The 24,455-nt window shown below is 37.1% G+C and overlaps 2 protein-coding genes across 5 annotated transcripts; both read left to right on the top strand.

Annotated features, from left to right (window-relative positions):
* The first annotated feature begins 17 nt into the window (after positions 1–17).
* Positions 18–9,631, top strand: LOC136751121 (interleukin-1 receptor type 1). Of its 4 annotated transcripts, XM_066706453.1 has the most exons (12): positions 18–164; positions 769–912; positions 1,015–1,084; positions 2,246–2,471; positions 3,077–3,248; positions 3,678–3,846; positions 4,382–4,447; positions 4,870–5,008; positions 5,332–5,474; positions 5,922–6,065; positions 7,674–7,838; positions 8,062–9,631. In XM_066706453.1, exons 3-12 carry the CDS (start codon positions 1,018–1,020, stop codon positions 8,397–8,399), a joined length of 1,629 nt encoding a protein of 542 aa, XP_066562550.1. In that variant the 5' UTR covers positions 18–164; positions 769–912; positions 1,015–1,017; the 3' UTR covers positions 8,400–9,631. The 4 variants fall into 4 exon arrangements, with proteins under 4 accessions (XP_066562550.1, XP_066562547.1, XP_066562552.1 ...); XM_066706450.1 differs by lacking the exon at positions 769–912; XM_066706455.1 differs by lacking the exons at positions 769–912; positions 8,062–9,631 and having other exon boundaries at positions 5,922–6,061; positions 7,674–7,832.
* Positions 9,632–16,960: 7,329 nt separating this feature from the next.
* On the top strand, positions 16,961–21,275 carry LOC136751123 (interleukin-1 receptor-like 2). The gene is made up of 4 exons (XM_066706456.1): positions 16,961–17,686; positions 18,094–18,231; positions 18,758–18,922; positions 19,390–21,275. Exons 1-4 carry the CDS (start codon positions 17,638–17,640, stop codon positions 19,716–19,718), a joined length of 681 nt encoding a protein of 226 aa, XP_066562553.1. The 5' UTR covers positions 16,961–17,637; the 3' UTR covers positions 19,719–21,275.
* The last annotated feature ends 3,180 nt before the right edge of the window (positions 21,276–24,455 follow it).

A 24,455-nucleotide genomic window follows, 5' to 3' on the forward strand; every position in this document is an offset into this window, starting at 1 on the left:
TGTGAAAAGGTTTTCTATGGTCTGAAGTTACACTTGTTGGACACATCCATGACGTCACTATCAGATATCACACACCTTGAGTCTGCCCAGGTGTGTGATCTGCGGACAAGGAGTTCAGTTCACTTACCTGTGAGAGAGACCGCGAAAAAGACACACCATCGGGGGTGAGTACATGTTAGAGACCTCAGTGCTACTTTTCTTGTGTGTGTATGTGTGAGTTGAAAAGCAGTAAATGGTGTTTGGTGGCTGAACACATGATTTCTTGTATATGTGTGCTAAAAGTACAGAAATGCAAATGTGAGTTTTCAGGGATAAGATACTATCCCTTTATGAATACAATTATAATCAAGAAGTAAAGCATTAGAAATAAAAAAAATTCTGGTTATTGATATATAGATTGAGATTTCTAAAACGTCATTCTGGTCATTTAATATACTCCTTTGAGGGGATTTATATAAAATGGATCATATGTCCCCTTTCAAAACTTTAATCAATATAACTGAACTGATTCAATTACATTAACAAGTTTTAAAAATCACTTTTGAACCAACTTACCATTTGCCTTTTGAAAATAGCCACGCACAAAATCATGCAAAACCTGATCTTTGTGCTGGTTAGCTAAGCAGTGATTTGGAATAATGGATTTTTAAGGCTGTTTCTTACACATACTAAAAGGTTGATCCCATTCATCATTTTAATCACTTCAGTTCAAAATCAGTTCTGAGTGACCATGCTGTGCTTACGGTCAGCATTTGTCTGTCTTTTCAGGCTCTGCAAACTGCAAAATAAGCTTCTTTCACATTCAGCAAATTAAATAAGGAACTCATTCAGAAGTCAACAAGAAGAAAATGTAACATTTCAATGGAGGAATAGCCTATATTAGAGGATACTCCTGATTTATTAATATAACAGGTATAGCTATTTATGGTACAGTATTAGTATGTATATGTGTATTATAAAGTATGTCCTCAAACAGAGTAGTAATAATTGCTTTTTATTTTTTGTTCACTGCAGATAATGGCCAGAGAGTTCCTCCTTACTTTCTTGCTTTGTTTCTTCTCAGCTTCCTGCTCTGATAATGATGGTAAGATGATATCTCATTCTAGGAATACTTTATCATTCATATCTTGGACAGTTTCATTTAAAAGACAGGGGCAGGGATAAGGGAAGGTTTTCATCTGCTCTTTATGCATGAAGTTATACATATATCTTTCTCTGACCTACTTTAATGATCATTCAATTGATGTAAATACAGACTTAGTCACTGCCTGCAGAATACTGACCCAGTTTTTAAATACCAGCTTTCATATGTCAAAGGAAACGCCATGCACGCACTGAGATGGAGAGTTTTTTTTGTTTGTTTGTTTTTAGGTCACATTAAATTCAAGTAAAAAAACAACCAAAATACATTTTCTTTGGTGTTAAATTATTAAATTGTACAAACAAGTGTATATGTGTATATTACAGGTGCTGAATGTGGATATATGGTATAAATGATTATTTTTTAATAATTACGTCACAAGATTTTCTTATTTTGGCATTTTTGAAATCACTCTGTACTCTTTCCAATGTACAATTGAATAGATTAAATTAGAATGGAAGTGAATTTAAAATAGTTCACATTTACATATGCAATGTGTCAAAATTACAGAAAGTCGCCCACACCAATTACACATTTACAAAGCACTTTCCGGCTTGTCAGCATTACTGAATCCATCCGAAGATAGAGACAGAACCCTTTTTCGGATTTACTTGGTAAATGTACCATAAGGGTTTTGCACTTTTAACATGTTTTACAGTCTCATTTGTTCAACATCTGTGTTATACTGCTACACTAGATCATGGGATGACTATGATATATCATAATAAATGTTTCTAAGGCACATTTACTATGGTAGACCATGGTTTATGCATGAGCCAATGTAGTAAAACACAGTAAAAGCATGGAGTGGTCAATAAATATGTAGGATGTATGTATTGGAAGCCGGAGAACTGACATCTGAAGGGAAGGCTGCACATGTGTGTTAGGGGAATGCACATATATCACCTATGCAGAAAAGGTTTATATATCAAGATATATCATGAACACATACTAAGCCTGCATTTATTGATTTGATTGATTGATTGATTGCTTACTTACCAAAGGCATCACCAATTTGCATAACCGATTTGCCCTCTGCAGGCATCCACTCCTGAAAGCACTCCAAGGCTCCTTGCTAAGTGTCTTTTCCCTGTTTCCTATCAGACTGCATGTTGGAAGTGACCACGCACTATGTCCATGTTGGCGAGGCTCTTGTGCTTAAATGTGACATGTATTCATTATACGCGGAGAGTGAGAGCAATCTCACCCTGACCTGGTTGAAAAATGACACTGAACTTCTAAATGATACCAGGCTTGAGAAACATGGGGATAGACTGTGGTTTTTACCGGCAGAGCTATCTGACTCAGGATACTATGTCTGTCAAATAAGGTGAGAGCAGATTATGATTCCTGTATAAAGTAAGTGTGTATATATATTTAAACATACAGCAAAGTAACTGACACTATTTCTCAACTCTTTTATTTAAGAGGTGTCTCACAGTTCAAACTGACTCCATTTGTCTTATCTCAGCTAAAACCTTATAGTTATCTTGTGATGAAACTGACTTCCCTTTAAGTGAACCACTACTGCTTTGATGAGTTTACACCATTACTTTTGCTGCCTTATTTAACTTAAAAGTTTCAAACTTATATAACGCCTATTTAACCAACAAACCCTCATAAACCCTGTTATATTCAGATAATATTTAAACCGTGTCTTAGTTTGTAAACAATTCAATACAGTATCACTTCTCCATGCTGCCCTCTGCTGGTGTAAAGTATTGTATATTAATTTAAATTATTTTTGTCAGTTTGCAGTGTGAGAACTAGTGCTCTTGAGGGTTTCTTAGCCTTGGTGACAATGTGTGCAACCAGGGCCATATTTGGTTTACTGCTCCAACCCTAACCTAAACAAAACCACAAAATAAAACCTAAAACCTAACTAAGCTCCTAGTCCCATCCTTAACCCTAACCCTGACATGTCGTTCTTTTCAGAGGTCCTACCGTGTCCTGTAAAATGCAGATGATCGTGTCTGTGGTGAGCGACTCATGCTTCCATAGGGATTACTTCAGCACCAAAGAGCTCTACCACCCGACACTCATTCCCTGCATAGGATGGAGAGATGTCCACCTCTTGGACCAGCAGCCTCAAGTTAAGTGGTTTAAGGTAAGAGCTTCCTGATAATCACAACCACAGACTGGATCAAGACGTTGCTTCTGTACAGCATTGTTTCTATAGTACAAACGGTTCAGAAAAAAAAAGCGTTTGTGTGTATGTTTTGGTTTTGTTTCTTTCCTCATGTGTTTAATCTCTGGAGGCTGTTATGGTGGGATTTATTATGTCAGACGAGTCAAGTGTAGTGGAGATTGTACACTGAAAATAAAGCCCAATGTCTGAATTGTTTTGTGATTGAAATACTTGAAATAATGACATAGCAGGAGTAGACAACTCCGATTCAGCTCTCTCGTTTCCCCTCAATAAAGTATAAATACTCTGTTCTCTTCACACACACACACACACACAGTGTTTGTTGTTTCATGTCCCACCACCTCCCTTGTCACCGTCTCTAAGATTTATTGAATTTTTGTGTTGTAGGACTGTGCACCCTTTGAGAAGAATGGAGATGCAACAGATCCGTATGACAATAAACTCTATGTACGAAATATGACTATCGAGGATGTTGGAAATTACACCTGTCAAATCAATTTCACCCACATGGGGGAAAACTACACAGCATCAAGTACAACAGAGATATCGACTAATGGTAACATGTTACTTTCAATAATAGTAATGAAAAACACTACGATTCAGATTCATTAGCCAGTCCTGGACTTTGCAAAACCCACTGCAAAAAAGGGGATGATATGATTCAAAATGATTCTGTGAAGCGTGCTTAGACTGTTTTGATACAGGAAGGATAAGGAGTTGACATCTTTGTGGGATGTCAGAGGAAGAAAAACACCTAATTGTTTCAGTTATGACAAAACCGCTGACAGAGCTGTTTAATAACGCACACAATTTAGTTCTCAGTCCGTTGTGAATCATACTCTCACATAAACAATCACACTATCATTATAGCCTTGTATTTATAGTCACTGATGTCCACATATTAAGGTTCAAATCTGTCATTAATGTACAACACCATACATCCAATCCTATAATCACACTGGTTCAAACATAGGAAGGCATCTTTTGAATGGATGGGAATAGAACTGTCTTAAGTACTATACTTATTTTATTCTTAGAAATATGTTTCCAGTAGGAACCGTACATTACCTGGTTGTTGTGTGTGTTTGCAGAACGCATGTCACCGGAAAAGCCATTTGTGTTATATCCCAGGAATGTAACCTTTGAGGTTGAGAGGGGTGAGTAGAGATGATGCTTTAAACAAATTTGAATGTTGTGCTCAATTCAGGGTGGAAATACTTGCAGAAGTCATTTAAGAATGTAACAGTAAATAATCCCTACATTCTATTATATTTATCTGCTTGAGGGCATGATTTGAAGTTGTTAAACCATTGTTTTTTTTCTCTATTGTATTGTGTATTGCTGATGGGTATGTTTTCTTAGTACACAAACTCTTCAAGAAAGTATCTGATGCAAATTTTTATGTAGAAATTATGAATTGGAAAGGTTTGTTTAGGGTGAATGTGTGCTTGCATTTATGATATTTTGTTATTGCTCCTAATATGTCACCTTGCTGCAGTTTTTTGCACATAAAAAGCCTGGCTTCTATTTTATTTTTTAAATTAAAAATGTGTTTTAATTTAATTTAATTTTTCCCTAGGAAGCAGGCAAGTCTTCAATTGTACAGTTTTCATTGGCTTCAGAAAAAATGCAGAGTCTGAAACATCGATATATTGGACTATAAATGACACTGTAATTGAGCTGTTTCAAGGTACACATGTAGAAGAAAAACTAACAATGTAAGTATAATGTGTGTATGTTTTTCAATATGTATTTTTTGTACATCATATAATTGCTTTCTAGTTGGCTGTTTCACAGTAGAATAATTAATTTGAAGTTCTTCAGACTGTGAACAAGATTTGTATATTAATATTTTCACAGCATTTTCTGAAAACAGCAGCAAATTATTCCTCTGGTTAAGACTAATATACTGGTTGGATTCACAGTGAAGGACAAAACAGTTAAATTACCCTATAGACAAAACATATAGTCAAACAGATAGATACATACATACATACATATATAGGCAGAATTATTTAATTTCTGAATGGTTTGTTTCCAGAAAGAACGAAAAGAATAAAGGAACATCTGGTCAGCTGCTGCTGATCATCTCAGAAGTTACACCTGCACTTTATAATCTGCCACTCAAATGTATTGTTACAAATCCACTTGGAAATGATGAGGGATATGTGCGAATGATTCAAGGTCAGCTTTATACCCCATCTACCTGACATTATCAGCTTTTTAGTTCTTTATATGAACATAGTAACTGCACAAAGGTTATATATTTTTAATGTACTTATTTAGTAAAGTATGCACTGTTTCTTTTGGAATGGCAATCTTATACAAGTTTTTTAGGAATCGATTATTTATTAAACTGAGTGTGAGAAAGGATTTGATCAATATTATGGTATATAACTGGTCAACAAACTACATCTGGAGACGTGAGTGCAGTCTTCGAGAAGTAGAATTAAACCTTTACTCTTTAGATTTGTTTGGCCTGCTTACCTGACACATTGAAATGCAGGGAACAGTGCACATGGTGTTTGGACTGTGGCAAGGCGTAAGCACAGGAAAAGGGCTCAGCAGTGTGCTTGTCAGTTCTTTATTAGGAACTTGATTTTTAATCTTGTCTCTTGTTTCCTTTTCTAGCACACAGAAGGCACTTTTACTCCCAATTAATGGTGTCCATTATTCCCCTGATAATAGCAGTAGTGTTAATTTACTACTTTTTCAAGGCTGACATTGTCCTGCTTTATCGAAAATTGCGCTTTATGACCCGGACAAGAACAGTAGGTATACAAATATTTAATATAATATATTTAATATACATGTTTTTAATATATATCATTAAAAAAATGTAAAGATGTGTCTAGTTTTAATGTTATATCACTGTGTAAATGTAATAAATAAATGCATGATTTGCATGTTAATGAGGGAAATAAGTATTTGATTCCCTATCAATCAGCAAGATTTCTGGCTCCCAGGTGTCTTTTATACAGGTAACGAGCTGAGATTAGGAGCACTCTCTTAAAGTGAGTGCTCCTAATCTCAGCTCCTTACCTGTATAAAAGACACCTGTCCACAGAAGCAATCAATCAATCAGATTCCAAACTCTCCACCATGGCCAAGACCAAAGAGCTGTCCAAGGATGTCAGGGACAAGATTGTAGACCTACACAAGGCTGGAATGGGCTACAAGACCATCGCCAAGCAGCTTGGTGAGAAGGTGACAACAGTTGGTGCGATTATTCGCAAATGGAAGAAACACAAAATAACTGTCAGTCTCCCTCGGTCTGGGGCTCCATGCAAGATCTCACCTCGTGGAGTTTCAATGATCATGAGAACGGTGAGGAATCAGCCCAGAACTACACGGGAGGATCTTGTTAATGATCTCAAGGCAGCTGGGACCATAGTCACCAAGAAAACAATTGGTAACACACTACGCCATGAAGGACTGAAATCCTGCAGCGCCCGCAAGGTCCCCCTGCTCAAGAAAGCACATGTACAGGCCTGTCTGAAGTTTGCCAATGAACATCTGAATGATTCAGAGGAGAACTGGGTGAAAGTGTTGTGGTCAGATGAGACCAAAATCAAGCTCTTTGGCATCAACTCAAGTCGCCGTGTTTGGAGGAGGAGGAATGACCCCAAGAACACCATCCCCACCGTCAAACATGGAGGTGGAAACATTATGCTTTGGGGGTGTTTTTCTGCTAAGGGGACAGGACAACTGCACCGCATCAAAGGGACGATGGACGGGGCCATGTACCGTCAAATCTTGGGTGAGAACCTCCTTCCCTCAGCCAGGGCATTGAAAATGGGTCGTGGATGGGTATTCCAGCATGACAATGACCCAAAACACACAGCCAAGGCAACAAAGGAGTGGCTCAAGAAGAAGCACATTAAGGTCCTGGAGTGGCCTAGCCAGTCTCCAGACCTTAATCCCATAGAAAATCTGTGGAGGGAGCTGAAGGTTCGAGTTGCCAAACGTCAGCCTCGAAACCTTAATGACTTGGAGAGGATCTGCAAAGAGGAGTGGGACAAAATCCCTCCTGAGATGTGTGCAAACCTGGTGGCCAACTACAAGAAACGTCTGACCTCTGTGATTGCCAACAAGGGTTTTGCCACCAAGTACTAAGTCGAAGGGGTCAAATACTTATTTCCCTCATTAACATGCAAATCAATGTATAACTTTTTTTAAATGTGTTTTTCTGGATTTTTTTGTTGTTATTCTGTCTCTCACTGTTAAAATACACCTACCATTAAAATTATAGACTGATCATTTCTTTGTCAGTGGGCAAACGTACAAAATCAGCAGGGGATCAAATACTTTTTTCCCTCACTGTATGTCAAACAGTTTCAATTGATAATTAATGTTTTGATATTTATCTATGGCTCTGTACAGTTTCAGATGGAAAGCTCTATGATGCCTATGTAATTTTTCCAAGAGGACACTCATTTATTTCAAATAAGGCTGAAGACTTTGCTGTACAAGTCCTACCTGCGGTGCTGGAGAGCAGATGTGGATATAAGCTGTTTATCATGGGCAGAGATGATACTCCTGGCGAAGGTACACCTGGCACTTCACTCGCATGGCATTAGACTAGAATTGAAAAACAGGTGACTTTCATTAAGAGACTGACTCACTAGAAACTTGTAAAACACTGAAAATAGGTGGGTGAGATGCTGAGCCTTGTGGTCTGGTAAACCCAGGTGCAGCATCGCCGATGACCATGCAAAGTAGAAAATGACCATTCTCTTACCCCACTTGTGTGTGATTGCTTGTCTTGCAGCAATGCACAGCATCATTGAAGAGTCCATAAAGAGAAGCAGGAGACTGATTATCATCCTCTCATCTCATGTTCTGGAGGATCAAATACCAACTGCCTTTGAGCCACAGATGGGGTTGTATGCTGCCCTGATTGCATGTGGAATCAAAGTTATCCTCATAGAAATGGATAAAAACATTGACTATTCACTTCTGCCAGAGTCTGTCAGATACATCAGACAAAAGCAGGGAGCCTCACGGTGGGTGAGGCACAATAAGGAGTGTCAGCTGTCACCAAATACTCGTTTCTGGAAGTCTGTGCGATACCAAATGCCACCTGAGCCAGGACTGGTACATACATAAAGTTACCTGAAGGCTCCAAACAATAACTTACATAAACATTTTACAATAAATAAACATTTGATGATTGTATTCATTTTGTATAACTACATAAATAACACCTTGATAGTCACATTTTTCTTAGACTGCTGCCAGTTTGAGTCTGCAGTGACAGAGACCTGTGTTACCAACAATGTTCACTGGGTGGCTTAGGTGTTGCAAACATCTGACTGATGTGTAGCTTCTGAAATGAATGTTTTGCTCTGTAAAAGCGTAAGGTATTCTGCAATGAGTTCCCAATGTGTGGGATCATTTGAATGTTAGCTGTTATTAAGACATTTTGGGCAGAATATTGATATGCACCAAGATGCATAATTTCAATTTAAATTTAAAGGACCAAATACTTAAAGAACCATTGCAAATGTTAAATGGTTAGTTTAATCATTTGAATGATGATATAGTTCAGTTTAATGCAATTAATGTGTCAGCAACAACTGTATCTAAAGCCAGTGAAAATAATGCATTTAAAAAGTGTAAAATATAACTACTTGCTCAATTTGTAACAGATAAGCTACACAGCATTGATCATGATTGCACTGCAATACTGGTATAGGGCAATACTGAGCGTGTGCCTGCAGTTTTTTGCTAAATCTACTTTTGGTTACATTGCATCAAGGTGATGGTTAAATTTTGAGGTTACAGTATATCATTATCATCCTATCATTTTTATGAAGGTATATTCTTGACATTTTCATTATAAGGCTGTAATGACTTGCTTTCTGAGAAATCCTGTTTGTGACCAAAACTTTTCATTGCTAAGCAAATTTTTGAAGCCCAGCAAATACAAGAGCATGAAAGAGCTGTCTAGTATCCTTCCTGTCTTTTGAAACACTTTATCTAGCAAGACATCAGAAAATAAGGAGGCTGTACTTTTTAATCGTTGCTGACTAAAAGTTAATATCACATTACCAAAGTGTAACATGACCAATATCCACAATATGTTCACTGAAGGAGGATGTACTGTATGTTTGTAAAGCCATTCCCTTGCCCAGAACAGTTGTTACACTTTATTATCACCATTCTGTTGTTGTATAGTTTGTTTACAAATGTCTACTAAGATCAATTTATGGAAAAGCATTCTTGGAACACTGCATTGTGTTCTGCATTCCCTTATTCTAGCCTTGGGGAATGTTTATCTATGTTAACAGTATGAATTAAAATGTAACAAAAATCTATAAAAATGCAGTTCCAGTCCAGCTACTTTTCTTCTGTTGCTAGCCTGGTAAAAAATCTCTTCCTGATCTTTGATGATAGTCACTTCAAGTTCTGATTAACTCTAAACCAGCAGGAAGGACAAGGTTTTTCTGATAATAATAACTTTGCTAATTGACTAGAAAAATATCATGTTTATTACTGAGAGGCTTTTATGGGGACAAACAACAGCATATGAGCATTCCTTATCTCTTTGCTTTACCTCTTCCTTTGCGTGGGGTTGATTTTTATATCTATCTCATGTTTAGATCCATCCTTCACATGCCGTCCCTTGTTGCATTTAACCAGGCTGTTACTAAACTGTGTTCAACCCAAGGTAACATCACAGAGGTTTCTGTTGCAAATGATTTGTTAATACTACATGGGACTTATTAGCAGAGCAAAATTCATAAGCTTGAACTATTATGGGAACTATTATTGTAGATAGGGGATATTCTTCACATGTCTGTGTTTGGTTGATTTACTTTTTTTTTTTTAACTGCATCAACTTAAGAATTCCTGTTTAAAATACAAATTGTCAGTATAGGTTGTTTGGACACTGCCTGATGCATTTGAACTCTTATCTCAGGCATTATTACCAAAAGAAGATGTAATTTACAATAATGTCAATGTAAAGTGCAAGAATTGTGGAGAATTATTGCATATTAAGTGGCATATTGTACAGAAGGGAAGCACATACAGGTCATTGTCAGGCACAGGAAGGTGGTCAGGGCCTGAGTAGTTGATTTGCAGCTCCTCCATCTGACTGGAGGGTGGAGAGGGAGCAGGCACTTGAGGCAGGGGAGTGAATGGAGCCAGTCTTTTGTGCAGGAAGTGTGGAGTGATCTGGGTGGGATGTAGGGAGAAATAAAGAGTCTGGAGATGGCTTGGGACAGTTAGGTCCAGGCTGGTGGCAACCTGTGGAGGATCTATCCTTCACATACCAGGATCTCATATTTAAACTGGTTTAGTTTTAAATAATGGAAGTGCTACAGTTAGGTCCATAAATATTTGGAGAGTGACACAATTGTCATAATTTTGACTCTGTATGTCAACTCAATGGATTTGAAAGGAAACAATCAAGACGTTCTTTAAGTGTAGACTTTCATCTTTAATTTGAGTGTCTTTCCTAACACCGATAATCTACGAATTGAAACAAACATGCCCCTTATAAAACTTGTATCTGTAAGGTCTTAGTTATCAGATCTTTCTTCCTTTGAAAACAGGAACTCAATAGGGTTTAAAGAGATATATATTATATATACAGTACTGTGCAAAAGTTTTAGGCAGGTGTGAAAAAGTGCTGTAAAGAAAGAATGCTTTCAAAAATAGACATTTAAATAGATTATATTTATCAATTAACAAAATGCAAAGTGAGAGAACAGAAGAAAAATCTACATCAAATCAATATTTGGTGTGACCACCCTTTGCCTTCAAAACAGCATCAATTCTTCTAGGTACACTTGCACACAGTTTTTGAAGGAACTCGGCAGGTAGGTTGGCCCAAACATCTTGGAGAACTAACCACAGCTCTTCTGTGGATTTAGGCAGCCTCAGTTGCTTCTCTTGTCATGTAATCCCAGACAGACTCGATGATGTTGAGATCGGGGCTCTGTGGAGCCATACCATCACTTCCAGGACTCCTTGTTCTTCTTCACGCTGAAGATAGTTCTTAATGACTGTCGATGTATGTTTGGGGTCATTGTCATGCTGCAGAATAAATTTGGGGCCAATCAGATGCCTCCCTGATGGTATTGTGTGATGGATAAGTATCTGCCTGTATTTCTCAGCATTGAGGAGACCATTAATTCTGACCAAATCCCCAACTCCATTTGCAGAAGTGCAGCCCCAAACTTGCAAGGAACCTCCACCATGCTACACTGTTGCCTGCAGACACTCATTCGTGTACTGTTCTCCAGCCCTTCGGCGAACAAACTGCCTTCTGCTACTGACAGATATTTCAAATTTTGACTCATAAATCCAGAGCACCTGCTGCCATTTTTCTGCACCGCAGTTCCTGTGTTTTCATGCATAGTTGAGTTGCTTGGCCTTGTTGCTATGTCGGAGGTATGGCTTTTTGACCGCACATCTTCCATGAAGGCCACTTCTGACCAGACTTCTCTGGACAGTAGATTGGTGTACCAGGGTCCCACTGTTTTCTGCCAGTTCTGAGCTGATGGCACTGCTGGACATCTTCCGATTGTGAAGGGAAGTAAGCATGATGTGTCTTTCATCTGCTGTAGTAAGTTTCCTTGGCCGACCACTGTGTCTACGATCCTCAACGTTGCCCATTTCTTTGTGCTTCTTCAAAAGCGCTTGGACAGCACATCAGGAAGCCCCTGTCTGCCTTGACATTTCTGCCTGGGAGAGACCTTGCTGATGCAGTATAACTACCATATCTCTTGTTGCTATGCTGTTTTGAAGGCAAAGGGTGGTCACACCAAATATGGATTTGATTTAGATTTTTCTTCTGTTCATTCACTTTGCATTTTGTTAATTGATAAATATAATCTATTAACATGTCTATTTTAAAAGCATTCTTTCTTTACAACATTTTTTCACACCTGCCTAAAACTTTTGCACAGTACTGTATATATATATTTAAATGATAAGTTAATGATGGTCTATTGGTTGTGCTGTTGATTGTATTAATAAAGTATTTGAGATCCTTGTCCTGTCACATCCTGCATCCATTTATTAATACAATCAACAGCACAACCATCATTAACTTATAATTATATATATATATATATATATATATATATATATATATATATATATATATATATATATATATATATACCTTTAAATCTTTAAACCCTATTGAGTTCCTGTTTTCAAAGGAAGAAAGATCTGATAACTAAGACCTTACAGATACAAGTTTTATAAGGGGCGTGTTTGTTTCAATTCTTAGACTATCAGTGTTAGGAAAGACACTGATGAAGAAAAAGGATGAGTTACTAAACTCTCTCGAGTCACAATGAGGTAAGTAAATTATGACTTTCAAAAGCAACCATTTCTTAATTTTAACTTGTCAGCTAGAAATGTGTTTAAACTCATGTTTAGTCATCTTTAAAATTTATGGAACTGTATTGCAACAGATTTCAATAAATGCTTAGATGAAATATGCACTGACTGTAGAATATGTTAAATGTTGGATTTGGACCTCATATTTCCATCCAATGTTTCACCCAAATAATAATTATTTGTTGAATAATTTTATAATATACCAGCAATGTTCCTTCACCAGACTCCCAGAAACGACCACCGGCCAAACCTCATATTAATCTGGCTGAATGGGAAATTAGTAAAAATTCATAGCTGGGGTGAGATGCATGACGCATACAAGGGTTGTTGAATACAGGACAAAATCATCAAAGGGTGGTTAAAAATATTAGTCAGAATTTGACAAAGTTATCTAAATGCCAACATTTATATGTAATTATATGTAATTGTGAGTAAAAGTGCCATTGCTGCAGTACAGGCTGTAGTTTTCTACTCATGCCCAGACAATACTGCTTTGCACCCATGCACACTTAATTTCCGAAGGCTAATGCTCACAATATTATTTTATTATTGATTTGTTGAGCTTTGTATGTCAACTACAAATATTTCACATTGCGGTTTTTATTATACATGAGAAGGTGAGTAATAACATAATGCAAAATGTTCTTAACTGACAAAACAATCGTAGAAAAACTAAATCCAGAATTATGTGAATGCCTAGAATATCTTCTCTTCCATAAACTCAGGTAATCTCATCATTCATAAAATGCTAATAAGCATAACTTTACAATTTAATTACAATGTACATTAATTGTATATCGATAAAAAAAAAAATTTGACCTTTATTGAGTATATCAAAATTGTGCAAGACTTGGTGGTAGAACAGGAAAGGAAACATTCATGTCAAAGGAAAACTCTTACTTGAATGCTTGAGAAGAAAGCCTCTTACAGCACCTCTTTAATGTGCATATGTGTCCTACGCAAATCTCCGTTGTATTCACCCTAGTTGTGTAGCACTGTTTGCACGGGCAACAGACATCCTCAAAATCCAGCATTTATACTTAGTGTGTTAAATACTAAACATATATTATGATTCCAGACTTTATTTTATTACTTCATATAATTACTTCTCTCTATGTTTTTCATATATACACAGAAACACAACAGTGCAGGTTATTTTCTTATCTGTCCTGAATGCTTGGGTGGTGACAAGAGTTCAATCAAATATCCCAGGTAAGATTTTTTTAAAGACTTATTATAAAAGCAAACTGTCTCCATTATTCCCTACAAAACATCATTCTTCTCATGCACCAGTGATCAGTTATCCAACAAACAATCCTGTTGTAGCTGAGCTGAGTAGGGAAATATTTACTGCACTTAACTGCCACTGTGCAATCCACACAACGAGAAATCTAAAATTGCTTGGTATCAGTTTATTGATTTGTATATATATATATGTTATGTTTGTTTTGCATACAAACAAACACACAGAATACTTAGATATTAGCCAAATCATTAGTAATTGTGCTGATTGCCATCAGGACCATGACTGCACATGCTGACACCAAAACCTTACAGTTTGGTTAGCCCTGGGACCCAGACTGGAGCTTGAGGCTTCATCACTAGCAGAACAGGATAGATTTCAGTGCATTGGTCATAGTTAAATTGATTAATTTTCAATGTCCTTCAAATGTCTGATGTTGAATTTGTTGTTTTTTTCTACAGAAAATTGTGAATTTAAAAACAAATTCAATAAATTTGTCCTGGAGCATGAGGCTGTTCGGGTTCCTTATTATGATGGTCTTATGAAAGAAGAGCATGGATTTAATTTCACGTGGTATAAAAATAAGATCCATGCACTTTCTTCATCTGAGGAGAACAGAATGCATTACCACTATGGATTCTTGTTCTTCTTGCCTGTTCTCTTCAACGACTCAGCAATATACACCTGTGTCAGGTAAAACAGTGTCAGGTCAAAAAAATAAAGTGGGGGAGTCTGTATAAATAATTATATAGGTAAAGAAATATACAGCTTTTTGTGTTTCATTAGATAATACAGTGCAAAGCTGTTCTGAAAACAAAACCTGTTGCATTAACCCTGATTCACCTTTCTTATCATTGTGGGTTTTGTGATCAGTTAATTCAGTAGCAAGAAACCTTAAATGCTACAACATATCTTATGGTATTTCTTATCTTTCATTAATATTTTTTGTTCACCAATGCTGTTTCTGTTTAGATTATGAATTATGCAAACTATTTCAGCAAGCATAACTTTGGAAAACCATTCTAAAAACTAAACTCTTTCCCTCCAATGTGTCAGTATAATTATCCTACCACGCTTGGAGTTAATTTGTTAATTATTATTTCTCCTATGTGTTGATTATATCATAATAATTATGCACTTTTATTGATTTCAGCTATTCTGTTATGTGATCTTTCACTCCCAGATGACATGTTTTCATTATTCAAGATTTTCAAGTTATTTCCATGCAGGAATTATTGCTGCTGAAATCCTAATCCTGCTTTAAATACATTTGTGTTTCAGGAGAACCTCTTCAGAATGTATATATATAGATATTAATGTGACTGTCTTCACTGGACCTCTCCATGACTATGTCCTTTATAACACGGTTACATCTCCATCACGTATTTTGTGTCCTGAGATGTATGAAAATGCCAGTGTTGTTTCATGGTACAAGGTAATTAAACCCAGCTTTGTTTTGATTAATAACAGTGATCGAGGCCACTGAATAAAGAGAATCAGTTGTGACATATCTGTATTCACATCAGATTACAGGTCAGCAACCTTATAATAGTAAATATATGGAAAACATTACATTCTGATTATCCTTCTGTCTCTGAATTGTGTACTTATAGCTCACTAATAAATCGATGTATGTACTCATTTATTCATGTATTTTATTTAGAATTTACAGATCTTGCCAAATACATCATATACACATCTCTATATTTCCAACCTAAATCCAAGTGATAGTGGAATCTATACCTGTCAATGCACATGGAAGCATCATGGAAAGGTGTTCAATTTCTCGAGATCCAGGAAATTCGAAGTTCAAGGTAAGAATGTAAAATGACAAACTAAATCTATTTAAATTAGGTTAGCTAAATGATTAATTGTAATGACTGATGGCAACCATTAGAACAATAAGCAGAGATCAGATGACAGATCAATAATGAGTATGTGCTCTTATTCAGTAATAAGTACCTAAAATGATTGCTTTATATGTGCTCATGTGTTAGTTGGAATGTCCAGAAACATCAAAGAGCTCTCCTTTGGGGTATTTACAACAGCCATGCTGACGATGAAGGTTATACTTTTAAGTTTTAATACAGATAAACCAATCATTTTAGGGACTGTGATAGTTCCTCTAAGAGCAGGTTATCTGTCCCAATGAAATTAATATTATTTTACTAATTAAATGAATAATATATTGAAGGTATGGACTCTGAGCTGGTATTTATTGGTAATTTTTGTAAAACCCCTTGCATTGAAACCTGAATTTTTGCATCGTCCGCATTTCCTTTTTTTTTAATTGCATTTCCAGGATGTGTTTTAGAAACAACAGGAAGACCAAAAAAAAAACAAAAAAACTTTAATATCAGCTTTGGAATAAAATCATAAGTTTCAGTATAACACTGCAAAACTGCATTGGAAACTAACATTTTTAATAAGGATATAAATCATTACATTTATTCTCTAAAAAGCCTAACCTTCTTTGTCTTTGACTGTAGCTCCTTCTAGTGCTAATATTGCACCAGTGATAAGGTACCCAACTAACAATACTATAACAGCTGCGCTAGGTAAGGATATATCTCCTTCACTTTACTACCACTGTTCAATTCAAGCAATGACTCATTAAACAGAAAACATTAAACAGCCTTCCCTGTTATCTGAGATAAATTATATATATATATATATATATATATATATATATAAAGAAAATTAGACTTCCCATGTGTCAGTCGATTAGGGTATTCAAACTGACACTTTATAAATTAAGTTTAGCATTTTGAAGTTAGTTTACTTCAGTTTTTCAAATTAAGATTATTTATGGGGACTTTTGCAACAATCGTGAGTGAAAAGATAAGCTGTAAGTATGTTGCAGTAATAAATGAACATATTTCCCTTACACATTAGTAAATCCTTTATCAGCGTTGGAAAATGAGGCCCTACATGTAGAAGTGTTTAATGTTTAATTGTGCAAGACATATACTAGAACTTATGACCTTAAACTGCAATTCCCTGTTTGCTTATTTTCACTTTAATCCTTTGTATTTACTTTATTAATGTATTAGGTTCTTCCATAAACATTGATTGCACAGCTTTCTTTGGCCTTAATGTAACGGATGTCTGCATTGTGTGGTGGGAAGCTAATGACACCTCTTTGAGATGGCTGAGCGGCTACCAGCAACGACAAAAGTCAGCAAAAAGTTTTTGCTTCCGATAACAATACAAAATGGAACAACATTTTTCTGTTTTCTACATTCTCTATACATACATCCCTGTGATGTTTCATAATTAACCAAAGTAAAATAACTGCAAAATAAAGACCTGTCTTTGCTAAACTCAAGGTCTGTAAGATGAAAGAAAAGATGAAAATCAGGACAAACATAAAAACTAAAGCAAAGACGTTTTCTATCAAGTTTACGAAAACATCTGCATTATTGTAAGAAAAACAGCAAAAAGAAAAATAATTGAAAAAATAACCCATCTGGCATATTTAATATTTAAACTAAACTAATTTTGATGAGTGTGTTTTTATGCAAAGTAAGTACAGTGGAGATTTATAACAAATATGAATTAGACTCTAGAAACCCATATAGGCAGGAAAAAAAATGTTCCTAAGTTAGATTATGTGTTTAATCTTTTAATTATTTTCGTATTTTTAGCCATACTACTAATAACCACATAATCTACAACGTGACTCTAACCATTACCAGTGTGTCCCTGAGAGATTACTACACAGTGTTTAAGTGTGTGGCAATGAACAGTAAGAAATGGGACAAACGCTTTATCTTCATTCAACCCAGTGGTAAGAATTTGTGTATTTAAGGCTTGTACATCTGGATGCATCTGTATTTCAGGCTGCAATGGCACAAATAGTCTTGGCCTTATTCTTATAAGTCCTTAATATGAATCCCTTCCTCAGTCTGCTCTGTCTATGTAGATCATAATTAAGCAAAATTGGATATTAACTTATTCGAATAACATAGTCAACATGCTTATGGCCTACCTTACCTTTACCTGTAACAAGTTTCCATAATACATTTAAATGTTTAAATGTTAATATTTAATGTAAATGTAATGTTTTTATACATCTTCTCAGTGTGTGTAGTGTGTATTTCTAAGTAGATAGATTGTAACTGAAAAAAGGAAATTTACATATTTATTGATTCATTTTTCTTTCTGTATCATATTTTCCTGATCTTTTATTTGCAGTGACAAGCTACAAACACTTTGGGATCTACCTGTTTGTTTTAATTTTCTTTCTGCTGACAACTCTGGGTATTAAGTTTTTCATTATTGACATTCTGCTAATCTTTCGTAAACTATATAAGCCACACAGCAGTCTGAAAGGTACATTTTATATTACTACCTCAGCTCTCTGTATTGTTTCATTTGTCGTAACTACTCAACACATAATTTTGAAAGACATTAGTATTAGTATCTGTGTTGAAACATAAGCCATAGAATAAGTAATATCTTACCATTAAAAAACAAACAAGAAACACTGAAGAGAATAATGCTGGGCAATACGTTTTTCTGGGCTTTAGTCATGTACTTTCCCATTTTGGCCACCCAGTGGCTCTCATACACTGACAGATTTGCTCTCACAGTGACGTATACTTGTTCTCACTTTAACAGGTGAAGTAAAGACTCTTGTAGCTTTTAGCTAAACCACCAGTTATCCTTTCACTTGTCCAATTTCTGATTTTGTTTTGTATAATATCAGCAAGACATCTGTTTTTTCATTGTAATCAAAAGTGCATCGTTCTTGGTATGATGGCATCTGTATACTTCAATATGTAATATGTAGCACTTGTATAATGTATTTGTGGAACCATGTCAAAACCTATCCACTGTCTGATGTTTTCATTTTTAGATGGAAAGATATATGATGCTTATGTTATTTACCCAAGAGAGAGTCTCCAGATGTCATCAGGAGCAAAAATCTGTCATTTTGTTTACACGGTTTTGCCCAACATCCTTGAAAGGAAATGTGGGTATAAACTTTTCATTTATGGGAGGGATGACGTGCCTGGGGAAGGTAATCACATTTTTATGTAGTTACATTTTTATTTTTAAAAATTTGAATTATGTATTATGTGCATTTAAAATTATAACTGACTACAAATCTGATACTTTATCTTCAGTACAACATTGTAGTTTGTGATCATTAGTAGTATAAATTGCTTTATACTTCTTTCATTGCTTCCTATTAAAATTAGTATAAAATATAAAAATGAGTATCAAGTAATTTTCTACACTTTTAATGGTTTTATGCTGATGAACTGTCTCTCAATATCTTATATACATATACAATAATATGTAAGAATTATTATATAGTGGAAAATCTTTAAATTATTTGTGTTGCATTTCTTAATCATACAAATGCAAGTTTAAATAATAGTCTGCCCATGAGCTCAAAACTCTGTAACCAGTAAGGAATATGTTTTGCGTTCAACTTGTCTGTTAACGTCACTGTATTAACAATCTTTATCACTCTGTGTGTAGATAGGGCTGAGATTATTGAAAAAAATATAAAACTAAGCCGAAGACTCATTCTCCTTTTAACTCCTGGACCTCTTTCTGACGAGATTCCTGAAGAAGCCTATGACACACAGGTCGGCCTGTACCGTGCTCTTGTTCAGGAGGAGATGAAGGTCATAGTGATAGAGCTGGAAAAGTTTGATGACTACATGCATCTGCCAGAGACCCTCCACCATATCATTCAAAAGAGAAAATCTCTGAAATGGAATGGAAATGAGTCCGCCACATCAAGATTTTGGAAACATGTCAGATATATGATGCCCAGGTGCACTTCAAGTTCAAGGGTCAAATAATGTTTTCACTGGAATGTCTGAGCTGATTAGTCTTTAGTTTGGGGTATTGGATTTATTTAAACTGAGGTTTTTTTATCCATCAACACCAGTCTACAACTCATTATTCTTATTTGAGTGCCAGCATCCATTATCACTGCTACAGACTGAATATAAACAATGAATAAACCAATCTATATGCATATAATCTGACATAAAATCAGCCAAATGTTTTGTGAAATGTTTGTATTTTGTGACAACTGTAAGTTGCTTTGGGAAATGTGGGTAATTGCTTCAGCTTCAGGTCTCTACCATCTTTTATTAGGAGAGATGCTGTACAAATGAATAATTATATACAGCCCTGGAAAAAATTAAGACCACTGAAATTTTTTCTTAAATCAGCATCTCTACATGTATGGCAGTCATTCCATTCCAGTGTCTGTTCCAACACAGGCACACCTCATTCTACTGAATGAGGTACTGATTAGGTGATCACCTCAACCAAATCTTATTTAACGAGGAAAAGTATAAAAACCACTGCTGTGGTCAACACTGTCCTCTGGCAATAGGACCAGCTGGTTGGCAAAAACAGTGATAGTAGTACCTCAAAAGTAATTGGAATCAAAAAATAACTTGACCATGCCAAAAGAGTTCAAAACAGGTTCGAAACGACTACAGGCTACTAGGGGCACGTCTGAAGTCGTGCAAAGCTAGAAAACAGCCCTTCATCAATGAGAAGCAAAGAAGAGCCAGGCTGAGGTTTGCAGAAGACCATAAGGATTGGACTGGAGTAAGGTCATCTTCTCTGATGAGTCCAATTTTCAGCTTTGCCCAACACCTGGTTGTCTAATGGTTAGACAGAGACCTGGAGAGGCCTACAAGCCACAGTGTCTCGCACCCACTGTGAAATTTGGTGGAGGATCGGTGATGATCTGGGGGTGCTTCAGCAAGGCTGGAATCGGGCAGATTTGTCTTTGTGAAGGACACATGAATCAAGCTACATACAAGGTTGTCCTGGAAGAAAACTTGCTTCCTTCTGCTCTGACAATGTTCCCCAACTCTGAGGATTGGTTCTTACAGCAGGACACATTCCACACAGCCAGGTCAATCAAGGTGTGGATGGAGGACCACCAGATCAAGACCCTGTCATGGCCAGCCCAATCTCCAGACCTGAACCCCATTGAAAACCTCTGGAATGTGATCAAGAGGAAGATGGATGGTCACAAGCCATTAAACAAAGCCGAGCTGCTTGAATTTTTGTGCCAGGAGTGGCATAAAGTCACCCAACATCAGTGTGAAAGACTGGTGGAGAGCATGCCAAGACGCATGAAAGCTGTGATTGAAAATCAGGGTTATTCCACCAAATATTGATTTCTGAACTCTTCCTAAGTAAAAAAATTAGTACTGTGTTTATTTTCTTTGCATTATTCGAGGTCTGACAACACTGCATATTTTTTGTAATTTTGACCAGTTGTCATTTTCTGCAAATAAATGCTCTAAATGACAGTATTTTTATTAGGAATTTGGGAGAAATGTTGTCAGTAGTTTATAGAATAAAAAAAAAAAAAAAAAAAACCCAAACACATACCTATAAATAGTAAAACCAGAGAAACTGATAATTTTGCAGTGGTATCTTAATTTTTTCCAGAGCTGTATATACACCAATCAGCCATAACATTATGACCACCTGCCTGATATTGTGTAGGTCCCCCTTTTGCCACCAAAACAGCCCTGACCCGTTGAGGCATGGACCTCTGAAGGTGTGCTGTGGTATCTGGCATCAAGACGTTAGCAGCAGATCCTTTAAGTCCTGTAAGTTGCAAGGTGGGGCCTCCATGGATCGGACTTGATTGTCCAGCACATCCCACAGATGCTCGATTGGATTGAGATCTGTGGAATTTGGAGGCCAAGTCAACACCTTGAACTCGTGATTCATCAGACCAGGCCACCTTCTTCCATTGCTCCGTGGTCCAGTTCTGATGCTCACGTGCCCATTGTAGGCGCTTTCGGCAGTGGACAGGGGTCAGCATGGGCACCCTGACTGGTCTGCGGCCACGCAGCCTCATACGCAACAAACTGCGATGCACTGTGTGTTCGGACACCTTTCTATCAGAACCAGCATTCACTTTTTCAGCAATTTGAGCTACAGTAGCTCGTCTGTTGGATCAGACCCCACGGGCCAGCCTTCGCTCCCCACGTGCATCAATGAGCCTTGGCCGCCCATGACCCTGTTGCCGGTTCACCGCTTTTCCTTCCTTGGACCACTTTTGATAGGTACTGACCAGTGCAGACCGGGAACACCCCACAAGAGCTGCAGTTTTGGAGATGCTCTGACCCAGTCATCTAGCCATCACAATTTGGCCCTTGTCAAAGTCGCTCAGATCCTTACGCTTGCCCATTTTTCCTACTTCTAACACATCAACTTTGAGGACAAAATGTTCACTTGCTGCCTAATATATCCCACCCACTGACAGGTGCCATGATAACGAGATTATCAGTGTTATTCACTTCACCTGTCAGTGGTCATAATGTTATGGCTGATCAGTGTATGTTCATTAATTCATTAATGCTATATATATATAGGCAAATAAATCAAGAGGCAACAATTAATTTGTTTATGATTTTGTTTCTAAGTTTTTAAATATATTTTGTCCCCTCCTCCATTTCAATGCAAATATTTTAAGTACGTCATTTGCACTGTGATAGTTTGAATTACTAATTATTAAATATTCTTACTGTTTATGCAGAATAAATGTGTTCATTTGCTAATCAAAAATTGCATTTATTGCGTATCAATAAAATCATCCAAACTCAGCTCCCAAATGTGATAAAGGACACAATAACATAGAATCTGAAATCTTCTCAGATAGACAATGTATTATTCTTAATTTAATTGTATACATTTTCTTGTTACAGCATGCATAGGCCTGAGGAAGTTCTGTAATGCTAATGCCAACGCAAATCATACTTAACGTGTGTTTTTTGTTTTTTTTTGTCGTCCTTAAAGCTTTATCTATATACACTCACCTAAAGGATATTAGGAACACCTGTTCAATTTCTCATTAATGCAATTATCTAACCAACCAATCACATGGCAGTTGCTTCAATGCATTTAGGGGTGTGGTCCTGGTCAAGACAATCTCCTGAACTCCAAACTGAATGTCTGAATGGGAAAGAAAGGTGATTTAAGCAATTTTGAGCGTGGCATGGTTGTTGGTGCCAGACGGGCCGGTCTGAGTATTTCACAATCTGCTCAGTTACTGGGATTTTCACGCACAACCATTTCTAGGGTTTACAAAGAATGGTGTGAAAAGGGAAAAACATCCAGTATGCGGCAGTCCTGTGGGCGAAAATGCCTTGTTGATGCTAGAGGTCAGAGGAGAATGGGCCGACTGATTCAAGCTGATAGAAGAGCAACTTTGACTGAAATAACCACTCATTTCAACCGAGGTATGCAGCAAAGCATTTGTGAAGCCACAACACGTACAACCTTGAGGCGGATGGCCTACAACAGCAGAAGACCCCACCGGGTACCACTCATCTCCACTACAAATAGGAAAAAGAGGCTACAATTTGCACAAGCTCACCAAAATTGGAAAGTTGAAGACTGGAAAAATGTTGCCTGGTCTGATGAGTCTCGATTTCTGTTGAGACATTCAGATGGTAGGGTAGAGTCAGAATTTGGCGTAAACAGAATGAGAACATGGATCCATCATGCCTTGTTACCACTGTGCAGGCTGGTGGTGGTGGTGTAATGGTGTGGGGGATGTTTTCTTGGCACACTTTAGGCCCCTTAGTGCCAATTGGGCATGGTTTAAATGCCACGACCTACCTGAGCATTGTTTCTGACCATGTCCATCCCTTTATGACCACCATGTACCCATCCTCTGATGGCTACTTCCAGCAGGATAATGCACCATGTCACAAAGGTCAAATCATTTCAAATTGGTTTCTTGAACATGACAATGAGTTCACTGTACTAAACTGGCCCCCACAGTCACCAGATCTCAACCCAATAGAGCATCTTTGGGATGTGGTGGAACGGGAGTTTCGTGCCCTGGATGTGCATCCCACAAATCTCCATCAACTGCAAGATGCTATCCTATCAATATGGGCCAACATTTCTAAAGAATGCTTTCAGCAGCTTGTTGAATCAATACCACGTAGAATTAAGGCAGTTCTGAAGGCGAAAGGGGGTCAAACACAGTATTAGTATGGTGTTCCTAATAATCCTTTAGGTGAGTGTATGTGAGCTTAATATGGAAAAAGGTTACAAGATTAACAATGGCTAACGTAATATTTCCAGTTCCATATATATATACACTCACCTAAAGGATTATTAGGAACACCTGTTCAATTTCTCATTAATGCAATTATCTAACCAACCAATCAAATGGCAGTTGCTTCAATGCATTTAGGGGTGTGGTCCTGGTCAAGACAATCTCCTGAACTCCAAACTGAATGTCTCAATGGGAAAGAAAGGTGATTTAAGCAATTTTGAGCGTGGCATGGTTGTTGGTGCCAGACGGGCCGGTCTGAGTATTTCACAATCTGCTCAGTTACTGGGATTTTCACGCACAACCATTTCTAGGGTTTACAAAGAATGGTGTGAAAAGGGAAAAACATCCAGTATGCGGCAGTCCTGTGGGCGAAAATGCCTTGTTGATGCTAGAGGTCAGAGGAGAATGGGCCGACTGATTCAAGCTGATAGAAGAGCAACTTTGACTGAAATAACCACTCGTTACAACCGAGGTATGCAGC

The sequence above is a fragment of the Amia ocellicauda genome, chromosome 6, assembly GCF_036373705.1.
Source record: "Amia ocellicauda isolate fAmiCal2 chromosome 6, fAmiCal2.hap1, whole genome shotgun sequence".
Classification (NCBI taxonomy): Eukaryota; Metazoa; Chordata; class Actinopteri; order Amiiformes; family Amiidae; genus Amia; species Amia ocellicauda.